General features: G+C 47.9%; 1 protein-coding gene across 4 annotated transcripts in view; it reads left to right on the top strand.

Moving 5' to 3' along the window:
- Positions 1–11,265, top strand: part of CARS (cysteinyl-tRNA synthetase) — a 55,915-nt gene that overhangs the window by 24,665 nt on the left and 19,985 nt on the right. For all 4 annotated transcript variants that reach the window (XM_011930114.1, XM_011930112.1, XM_011930115.1 and 1 more), the window contains 3 exons: positions 3,917–4,057; positions 4,276–4,364; positions 5,539–5,660. In XM_011930114.1, coding sequence (XP_011785504.1) covers positions 3,917–4,057; positions 4,276–4,364; positions 5,539–5,660 — 352 coding nt within the window. The remainder of the gene's footprint in view (positions 1–3,916; positions 4,058–4,275; positions 4,365–5,538; positions 5,661–11,265) is intronic.

The raw sequence follows: 11,265 nt of genomic DNA, 5'->3' as shown, positions 1-11,265 counted from the left end.
AATGGATGGTATTTTTTCATATTAACTTATTGTTATTCCCTTATAACTTAATTACCCAGTGGTTGGAGAGTATAGTCTGTCCCGAGCTGGATCTGAGCAGGGACTTGTGTTGTGGCCCCTGTGTGTGCTGGCTTCTGAATGTTCTCTTGTGCTTGAGAAGATTTTGTCTCATCACCTACTGCACAGTCCCACACGCCATCCGCTTAGCTATACCTGTTGGCCATGTTGTTAGTATTTTGTGTGTCTTTGCTAATTTTTCCTGCTGGCTTAGCCTATTCGTACAGTTTCTTAAAAAACAAAAACAAGAACCAAAACAAAACAACTCCTCTGATGGTGAATTTGTCTGTTTCTCCTTATTTTTTCACTTTTTAGAAAAAAAAAGTTCTTTTTTGAGAGTAGATTCTGGTTCACATCAGAAGTGAGAGGTCATATGTATATCCCCTACCCACCTCACCGCCACCTCCCCCAGTATCCGCACCCACTAGAGGGTACGTTTGTTACAGTCAGTGAACCTGCACTGAACGCCATTACCCTGAGTCTGTGGTTTACATTAGGATTCACTCTCAGGATTGTACATCCTATGGGTTTGGACAAATACTATCTCGTATCCACCATTACAGTATCACACAGAATAGTTTCACTGCCCTGAACATCCTCTGTGCTCCAGCTATTATCCCTCCCTCCCCACCCCAACTCCTGACAACAGCTAGTCTTTTTACTGTCTCCATAGTTTTGCCTTTTCCAGAATGTCACATACTTGGAATCCTACAGTGTGTAGCCATTTCAGATTGGCTTCTGTTTGAGGGAGAGGGAAACAGTGTTTAAATTGTGTAGGGATTTCTCCCTCACCCAACCCACCTCTGCCCCAACAACCCGTCAGTTCTCTAGCAAGCACCAGCTGGGAGTCCTGTAATTTAATTCATTTCCACACAATCTGCCAGGAGGCAGCGTCAGATCTGACAGGTTGAAGGCTTAGTCCCGTAAGACTGTCCCCAATTCAGATGTCAATTGAAAGTAGTAGTCTGTTACCTGTACTTCTGACCTACCCGTTATTGGCCGGGTGCGGTGGCTCACGCCTGAAATCCCAGCACTTTGGGAGGCCCAGATGGGCAGATCACGAGGTCAGGAGATTGATACCATCCCGGCCAACATGGTGAAACCCCATCTCTATTGAAAATGCAAAAATTAGTTGGGCGTGGCGTCACGTGCTTGTAATCCCTTCTACTCGGCAGGCGGAGGCAGGAGAATTGCTTGAACCCAGGAGGTGGAGGTTGCAGTGAGCCGAAATTGCACCACTGCACTCCGGCCTGGTGACAGAGCCAGACTCTGTCTCAAAAAAGAAAGAAAGAAAGGAAAGAGAGAGAGAGAGAGAGAAAGAGAAAGAGAAGAAAAGAAAAGAACAGAGTGCACTGGTGTATTTTGGAATGCTTCCTTTCCCTTCTTGCTATTGGAAACACAAGGGATTTTTCTCCAGTATTCACCGTGAGAGCCTGGTCAGGTTCCTAGAGGTAAAACTCACAAAAGTGTGGGGTCCCCTTTGACTGGGTCCCTGGAGTTTTCAGCTGTCTGACTGGCCTACACCAAGCATACAGCAATCTCTCAGTTACAGTCCTGGTTTTCCTCCCCCAGCAGTGGTTCCCCCAATAAGTTTTCAGCTTATGAGTCTCTGCTCTGGTAAGTTGTGACTCTCTGTCTTCTCCTGTTGGTCTCTCCAGTTTGGGGGTCAGTGGTTTGCCCTATGACCTTCTCTTACGGATCTAAGAAGAGTTGGTTTTTCAGTTTGTTCAGCTTTTTACCTATTGTTAGATAGTGTGGCAACTTCCAGACTCCTAACTTACGTGAAACTGAAACCAGACGTCTCTTATCTTTTTGTATTTATACATTTTGATTGTTAATCTGTATGCTTGACTAGCAACATTGAGTATTCCAATCCTATCATCAGGCAAGTTTTAGAAACATTATCTTAGAAGTATTGGTGGGAAGTAGCTTTTGTCTGTCTCGAAGTGTGTATATCTCCCTGTTTGTTCAAGGTGGTTGCTGTCTTCTGGCTGCCATTGTTAGCTGTTGTTGAAAACGTCGGTTGCCCTTCAAATCACTTTTCTTTGATTGGTAAATATGCCTCTTCTATCAGGCACCTTGTAAAAATAGTCTCTCTTTTCAGTTTTCTGCTATTTGACTAAGACATTATAAGAGATTTGTTTTTACTTATCCTGTTGGATATTTTGTGTGCTTCCTGGGTCTGGATTGTTGCCTGGGTTTCGAGAAATTCTCAGATGTGTCTTCAAGTATCACTTTTACTCAATTCCCTCCCTCTTCTCTGGGATGCCAATTAGATGTGGGTCTCTTCATTTCATCTCATCCTTCTCCGTGTCTCTTAACCCGTCTTTCATATTTTCCTTCTTGTCTCTATTCCATTTTGGATGACTTCTTCAGTTCTGTCTTCCTGTTCACAAATTCTCCTTCAGACAGGAAGTGAAACACACTCAGTAGGATACGTAAGACTGTTTCGCCTGTTAATAGATTTCATCTCTGCAGGTTCCGTTTGCTTCTATTTTCACATCTACCTGGGCTGTTTTGCTGGCCTCTCCCTGCTTGCTATTGCGTATCTGTCAGTCTTCTTATTTCTTTTAGCATGTCATACTTAGTGGATTGTATTATGTATCTGATAACTCTTGCATCTGAAGCGGCCATCTGTTTGTCGTTTCTGCTGACTCCCATTCACAGTTGCTCATGTGCTTGGGCGTTTGGTGCCTTGATTAGGACATCAGTTCGTGCTGGGTCATGGCCTTGGTGACCCTGAGGGCGAGGATGCACGTGTCCCTGTTCTTGGGACAGGCCCAGACTTTGCCTTCCAGGCAGCAGACTTGGCAGCCTTTGCTCCCCAGAGCGCACACCCTGCTTTTGGTGCTTGTCTACCCACTGGATGCCCCACCGTGATGGGAGGGCCTGCTCATTCCTGCAGACGTGCCTTGCCGCTCACAGGCCTGCAATACATTAACACATCTGTTTGATTCAGGAGCTGTAGGCAGGGACTGCGTCAAGAGCCTGGCCCACATGGGCCCTGTTCCCCTTCTCTGTCTGTGTTGTGGCTTCTCTGTCCACCCTGTGTCCTCACTGTCTGCCAGGCCATTTTCCTACACTTTTCCCCTCTATCCTTGGTTCTTTGCCTCCCATCCCCGTAGTAGGCCACAGACCATCCGCTTGGTGCCACGCCCTGTCCTCGGTCCAGGTCAGTGCATTGTGAGCGCTAGGTCCCTCCAAGGTGGGCGGAGGGTAAACGTTTCTCTCTTCTGACATGAGTGCATTTGGGACATGTCTCATGCCTAGAGTGTGTGTGGTCAGTACCTGGGTCACACAGATGCCATGTTGTGCTGGGATTGGTGGTTTTTCCTCCCATTCCATGGTGTGTCAAGTGGGGATGGCATCTTCAATCAATGGCATCAGGAAGATAGGGCTTTTGAGATCTCCGGGACCAGTGCCTTGCCTGTCTCTCCTAACCTCTGGCCATCTCTGTCATGAATCTTTTCCTGAACGCACCAAGTGGTTGTGCTGTAGATGACACACTGTGTACTCCTGCCCAGCCTCTGCCCATGACCCTGCCCTGCATGGCCCAGGTAGGCTGCACATGCTCACCAGGCCCACCGTGGCCCTCCCACCTCTTTGTGCCTCTGCACCCACGGTCCCCTCGGTCTGCTCTTCTGAGTTCATGTGAGACCCGCCCATTTGTGGAGTCTTGTGTTTGTGTCAGCCGAGCCAGTTGTGTAAGCATCGCTGTCTCCCTGGGAGACGGTGACTCTTCACAGATCAAGGCCAGCACCTTTGAATTCAGGGCACTGATGGGCTCACACCAACTGCACGAGATGTGCTCACGCGAAGTATGTGGCCCACTCCTGGGTTTTTGTTTCTTTCTCTTCAGGTGTTGCTGGAAGAGGCCAAGGATTTGCTCTCTGACTGGCTGGATTCTACACTTGGCAGTGATGTGACTGACAATTCCATCTTCTCCAAGCTGCCCAAGTTCTGGGAAGGGGAGTTCCACAGAGACATGGAAGCTCTGAACGTAAGTGTCACGATTGTCTCATGCTGGCTCTCTTGCACTAAGGGCCCTGATTTCTGAATTCCTGTTTTGGCAAAGCTGGCTCAATGAAGTGGCCAAGTCAACGCTGAACTTGAGTTGAGGGGCATAATGGGCTTTTCGTTTTATGAATTGGTAACGTTTTTATGGAGCGTGTGGTTTTCAGAAGGGAAAATCCCAGGACTTTCTCATGTCTTGCACAGGTTCTCCCTCCAGATGTCTTAACCCGGGTTAGTGAGTATGTGCCAGAAATCGTGAACTTTGTCCAGAAGATTGTGGACAACGGTTACGGGTAAGCACAAGGGCCCTCCCTAGGGAGGGAAGGGCTGCAGAACATCGCACAGGGAGGAGCTCCTCAGCTCTGAGTCTGAGTTCGGGAAGCAGAGGAGCAGGTGTTCTGGGGCTGCATAGCTAGAAGTCCCCAGCAGACCCTCCTGAAACTCTGGGCCCCACCCAGGGGCTGAGGAGCATGGGTCTGCACTACCCTGGGGGCCGTGGTGAGAACCTAACCCAAAATCTGCTGGGAACCTCGGTCATGGGGCCCCAGAGCTGCATAGTGGTGAGTGTGAATACTGCTGGGCCTTCACAGACATCATCAGTGCCATTGCACGGACATTTTGAGAGCGCTAGTCCTGGTGTCATATCCCGAGGGAGAGTACGTTTCATCAGCATCTATTTCTTGGCTATGATTTTAGTGACTTTTTGTTGGCGAGTCCATTACACACTTCCCTGGCCTGTATTGTCTCAATCTCCAAAGTAAGCATTTTCAGAAATGGCCAACAAATGGGAATGCAAACAGGAACCCGGTTATCTGTCTATAGCGCTCAGCACTGTACCATGCCCCTGCTCCCAGAGACCCACAGTGTCCAGCCTCAGGTTGCTTCCCTCCCACAGGAGCTACACTGGCTGGATGAAAGAGAAACGAGAGGTTGTGGCAGTGCCAGGAATGGGGCAGACTCTTAAGCATTAGCGCTGCTTCTCTCCCCACTTAACACAGACTACTGTGAGGCAGCATAAGAGGCTGTGCCAAGCTGAGAGGCACGGGCAAGCCGAAGCTCAGAGAGGACGAGTCATTCCAGACTGGAGTAATCTGGAGTGCTTCGTGGAGGCCAAGAGCCTCAGCTGGGCCAAGCTGAGGGTGTGTGGACATTCAGGGAAAGGTGAGGCCACACAGGAGTGAGGATGACAGCAGCCCTGAGCAAGGCAGGGTGGGAGCTGCATGGGTCACAGGACGCCAGGCAGAGGGATGAGCTGCCAGGGCAAGCAGGCCACCTCCTCAGCGGGATGGGCCCTCGTGTCCCACTCAGTCCAAACAGCTGATGCCGTTTTCAGTGGCCACCACAGAGAGTAGATAGGCCGCAGATTTCGCGGTTTTATAGCCCTGCTTTATTTTGTTACTGTCATCCTGCTGAAACGCTTTTGGGTCTGTCAGATTCCCCCCACCCAATTCCTTTTTTGTTTTCCAGCTATGTCTCCAATGGGTCTGTCTACTTTGATACAGCGAAGTTTGCTTCTAGCGAGAAGCACTCCTATGGGAAGCTGGTGCCTGAGGCCGTTGGCGATCAGAAAGCCCTTCAGGAAGGGGAAGGTGAGGAGGTCATGCCTGAGAGCACTGTGGGCTCTCCCTCCTGGCACAGCTTGGGTTGTGTTTACTCTGCATGGCCACGGAGGCTGCGCTGAGCCCACCCCTCAGTCTCTTGGGAACAGTGCTTTTTCACCTGAAGGAATTTTAGGAGTTTTCTACACTCACCATTATGTAGCTCTAAGACCATGAAATGTGTTTTTTTAATTGATACATAATAATTGTGCAATTTACGGGGTACATGTGATGTTTTAATACATGCACGCAATGTGTAATGATCAGGATAATTAGGATGCTCATCATCTTAGACATTTATCTTTTCTTTGCATTGGGAATGTTCCAGATCTTCTAGCTATTTTGAAATATACAACAAATTTTTTTTTTTTTTTTTTGAGACAGAGTCTCGCTCTGTCGCCCAGGCTGGAGTGCAGTGGCCGGATCTCAGCTCACCGCAAGCTCCGCCTCCCGGGTTTATGCCATTCTCCTGCCTCAGCCTCCCGAGTAGCTGGGACTACAGGTGCCCGCCACCTCGCCTGGCTAGTTTTTTTTTTTTTTTTGTATTTTTTAGTAGAGACGGGGTTTCACCGGGTTAGCCAGGATGGTCTCCTGACCTTGTGATCCGCCCGTCTCGGCCTCCCAAAGTGCTGGGATTACAGGCTTGAGCCACCGCGCCCGGCCACAACAAATTTTTTGGTAACTGTAGTCACAGTACTGTGCTGTTGAACACACGAACTTATTCCTTCTGTTTGTGTGTTTGTGCCTAGAAACCAACCTCTCTTCACTCCCTCCCCCTGACCTGAGCCTTCTCAGCCTCTGGTGACCACTGTTCTACTCTATATCTCCTTGAGGTCCACCATTTTTTAGCTCCCACATAAGAGAGAGAACATGTGATATTTGTCTTTCTCTGCCTGGCTTATTTCACTTAACAGAACGTCTTCCAGTCCCATCCATGTTGCTGTAAAAGACAGGATTTCATTTTTTTATGGTGCGTTATTTTTTAAGAAACAAAAGACAGTAAACACAGTGCTGTCTTGAGAAACATAGCAGCCCCTGGGGCCTGGATTCTCAGGCTGGTGTTTGCCGGCTGAGCATGTGAGGTGTAGGGGGATTGTGGGGTGCCGGGATGTGTGCTGAGTGATGCATATTTGACAACAGCCTCTGCACCCATCTGGATCCAAATGCTTCACACACAGACATCGGGCTTTTTGTACACCAGGCGGAATTATACTGGGAACCCTTTCATGGGCGTTTTCTTCGTGTTTATTCCTTAAGTGAATCTGGGGACACATCTGCAAGAGGCAAGGTTGGAAGCCCCCCTGCAGAGTGGGATTCCCTCAGTGTGCCAGGGCACGTTCTCTGCCTCCACCCCGCCGGCCCTAGTGTTTCTGGAAGACAAATTTGGCCATAAAAATGTTCATACTTTTTGATCTAATTTTAGGTCTCTATCCTAAAGAAATATTAGAACCTAAAATAAAGGTGCGATGGCTCATGCCTATAATCCCAGCACTTTGGGAGGCTGAGATGGGCGGATCACCTGAGGGTTGGGAGTTCGAGACCAGCCTGGCCAACATGGTGAAACCCCATCTCTACTAAAAATACACAAATTAGCTGGGTGTGGTGGTGCATGCCTGTAATCCCAGCTACTCAAGAGGCTGAGGCATGAGAATCACTTGAACCCGGGAGGCAGAGGTTATAGTGAGCCAAGATAGTGCCACTGTGCTCCAGCCTGGGTGACAGAATGAGACTCTGCTTCAAAAAAAAAATAATAAAACCACACAACACAGACTGAGAAAAGATAGAGGTAGCCAGGTTAACACGTAAGTATCAGACCCATGGCATTTTAGGCTCCAGGTTTGTGAGTAGAGGGGCGGGTTTGTGATGATAAATGCCTCAGCTCTGAGAGGACGCAGCTTGGGCCTCTGTGGACCAGAAGCCTCCGCAATCCTAGAACCAGAGTGGACACGCCCACATTTCACACACTTCCCAGGAGTGGACAGATCAAGTAGGCCAAGAATTAATATGGATATGGAAGGTTTGAAAAACAGTTAACAGGCTTGGTTTGAGAGCTGGGAACTTCGCACTCAGGAATTAAAGAACATCCTTTCCTTCCAAGAACACAGAACCATACGCCAGGCCACAGAAAGAGATTTCCACAAATCCCAAAGAACCGTTTTCAAGGAGATCTCATTCTCTGACCACGGAGCAATTGTATTAGATAACAACACTTGGCCGGATATGGCGACCCACACCTGTAATCCCAGCACTTGGGGAGGCCGAGGCAGGAGGATCGCTTGAGCCCAGGAGTTCAAGACCAGCCTGGGCAACATAGGGAGACCCCCTTTCTACAAAAAGTTTAAAAATGAGCTGGATGTGGTGGCATGTGCCTATAGTCCCAGCTACTTAAGAGCCTGAGGCAGGAGGATCACTTGAGCCCAAGAGGTCGAGGCTGCAGTGAGCCCTGATTGTGCCATTACACTCCAGCCTGGGCAGCAGAGCAAGACTGTCTCAAAAACATTAAAAAAATTTTTTTTAATAAAAAAGATACCAACACTGACAGGACATCTGAAGTGTACAAACTTGTCTGGGTGGTTGAAATCATGCTCCTGGATAGCTCCTAGGAAAGAAAACCACGATGGGAAATAAGGGGTGTTTAAGCAGAGTAGCAGCAAAGCTGCCACACACCGAATCTGGAGAATGCCCCTACAGCACCGATTAGAGGACATTGATGTTTTTAAATGTAGTTATTAAAAAACAAAGATTAAAAATAAGTGAGCCGCCAGGCACAGTGGCTGACTCCTGTAATCCCAGCACTTTGGGAGGCCAAGGTAGGCGGATCACAAGGTCAGGAGTTCGTGACCAGCCTGGCCAATGTGATGAAACCCCATCTCTACTAAAAATACAAACATTAGCCAGGTGTGGTGGCGGGTGCCTGTAGTCCCAGCTACTTGGGAGGCTGAGGCAGAAGAATCGCTTGTACCCCAGAGGCGGAGGTTGCAGTGAGCTGAGATCGTGCCACTGCACTCCAACCTGGTTGGCAGAGAGACTCCATCTCAAATTTTAAAAAAGGAAATAAGTGAGCTAAGCAGTCAGTCAAAAAGTCGAGAAAGGAACAAGAAGTGGAAAGAAATAGGACATAAAGTAAAATCAGAGATTAAAGATAATTGTAAAAGCCAAAAGCTGATTCTTCTCAAAAAATAATATAGAAAAACCCTTAGCAAGTTTAATTAATGAAAGTAGAAGATTGAAAAACATATTAGGGCTGAATTACAGCTCATGCCTATAATTCAGCACTTTGAGAGGCCAAGGCAGGAGGATCGCTTGAGGCCACGAATTCGAGACCAGCATGGGCAACGTAGTGAGACCCCATCTCTACAAAGAATTTAAAAATTAACTGAGTGTGGTATCGTGCACCTGTAGTCCCAGCTACTCCGGGGGCTGACGTGAGAGGGTTGCTTGAGCCAGGGAGGTCGAGGCTGTAGCGAGCTGTGATTACACTGTTGCTCTCCAGCTGGGGTGACAGCTGGAGATGTCCTGTATGATGTATGTATGATCCTGTATGTATGTCAAGATCCTGTATGTATGTATGTATGTATGTTTGAATAACAAGACAAAAACGGAATGTAACTATGGATATAGTCGAGCGTTTCTTAAAGTCCTTAGAGGAAGCCATGAATAACGCACACTGCATTTGACACTTAGATGCCAGGAGGAAACCGGCAGCGCATGGGAAAGATGGGAGTGGTAAGTGGAGCAGTGCCCTCAGGTCACGTGGTGAAGGAATGTTCTGGAGGCAGCTAGAGCACACTGACTCACCACTTTATGATGAATTTTGCTATGGGCCCCATCTAGGCTCTTTTTCTTAAATACCATTTATTCTTGGACCCATTTTCTCCCAGAATGACTTCAGCATTGGTTTAAGTTCCAGGAAACAGGAGTAGAATCTAACAGCAAATATGCAGGACCGAAGAGGGACATGGATTTCCACCCCTCTACAGTCAATGATCAGACCTGAGCACATGACCACCCCCGCAACCTCCCCCCACCATAGGGAGTCATAAGGATTGTAGCCTTAGCTCTGTGCAGTCACGTGCCTCTAGCCATGGGGACTCTAATGGTAGAGGAAAAGGGGAGAGGTGATGCTGGGGCCCGAGTGGTCCTGGATGATGACAGCTCCTCCCTCCGTCAAGTAAGATGGCCCACCAGAGGCTGATGGGCCATGCAGACCACTTGGGAAGGCATGTGTCAGGAAGGCCTAGTGCAGGGAGGAAGCTCCCTCGATGGGAGAGAACAGGACCCTGTTGTGCTGGTATGAACATGCTTGTAGGGTCAAAGCTAGAAACACTCCCTCTGCCTCTGGGGAGAGAGACAGGAAGTGAAACCAAGAAGGAAAACTTGAAAGAGATTGTGTTGTAACCGTAATAGGTCTGTTGCCCAATGCACAGTGAGTCAAAATACCAGGATACCAGGGGTTGCCACAGAAAAAGTGTAGTAATTGTGTAGTGGACAAATGGAGATGGGAGGAAACCTCAGATCCGCCTCCCTGAGAGATTTGTGGAGGGGTTTTTAATTGGCCTGGACAGGTGATGGGGATTGCTGGTTGCTGGGGAAGTGAGGGGTGAAGTCATGGGACAGGGAGGTAAACCGCATTTCTGCGACGAGTCAGTTCCTTGGTGCAGGTCTTCAGACCAGTTGGTGGCAGCTGTCCTGCCGGAATTCAGAATCTAAAAAATACCTTAAGCAATTCTTGGTAAAAAGGCCCAGGGTCAGAGATTCTATCTCTAGGAACAGTGGTGGAGCAGGTGGTCAGTGGGCTGTGTGACTCTTAGTTAGAGCTTCAGGGAAGCGGGTGGACGTGCACTGCACCCGACCGGCGACCGTCATTCTGCCTGTAGCCTGGCTTGGAATTCTTATTAACCCTATGAGGGCAGTCGCCGTGTGACATTTGCTGGAGGATAGGGTATTTGTGGGGAGGGTCCTGTGTTCCCTGTTGTAAATTTTTTCAAAGTGTATTTTAAAAAAATCAGATATACACTTTCATGAGTAACTTCATAATAATGAAAAATTTAAAACGTAAATGTACATTTTCTATCAAAGAGCATCTAAAAGAGAATGTCATGAGCCATATCAAATTGTGCTTTCGCAAAATTGTCGATGGCAGAACGGTGAGTGGGTAGAAGGAAACTAGGACAGAGTCCTTCCGTGTTGGTAGATAAATCTGGTGGATAAATCAGAGGTTTTTTGTTTCTGTTTTTTAATCTGGGATTCAGTGCTCCAAAATGTTAACAGTAGTAATTCCTAGGTTGAATGATTATGGCAATTTTTTTCCTAGTTTTCTTTTTTTTGTCTTCCAAATATTTTACATTTAGTACATACTTTATAATCATGAAGTTGGTGTTTTAAAAAATATAGTTAGCAGTACTTTTCCTCTTGACTCTGTTTCTCAGGGCAGCTTAGGTCTGTTGCCTGTTTAGGTACCTGAAAAGTGGATTTGTTACCTGGAAAGCTCTCACTGCAGCCTCTTCAAGGTCACCTGAGTTAGAACCCTAGGTGGAGTCTGTTCTTCCTCCACAAGGGGGTGACAGCACCTAAGGCAGCCCTTAGACCAGGGACC

This window comes from Colobus angolensis, unplaced genomic scaffold (genome assembly GCF_000951035.1).
Source record: "Colobus angolensis palliatus isolate OR3802 unplaced genomic scaffold, Cang.pa_1.0 Scaffold84, whole genome shotgun sequence".
NCBI lineage: Eukaryota > Metazoa > Chordata > Mammalia > Primates > Cercopithecidae > Colobus > Colobus angolensis.
Note: the sequence above shows the minus strand (reverse complement) of the source record. Positions and strands in the feature narration are given on the sequence as shown.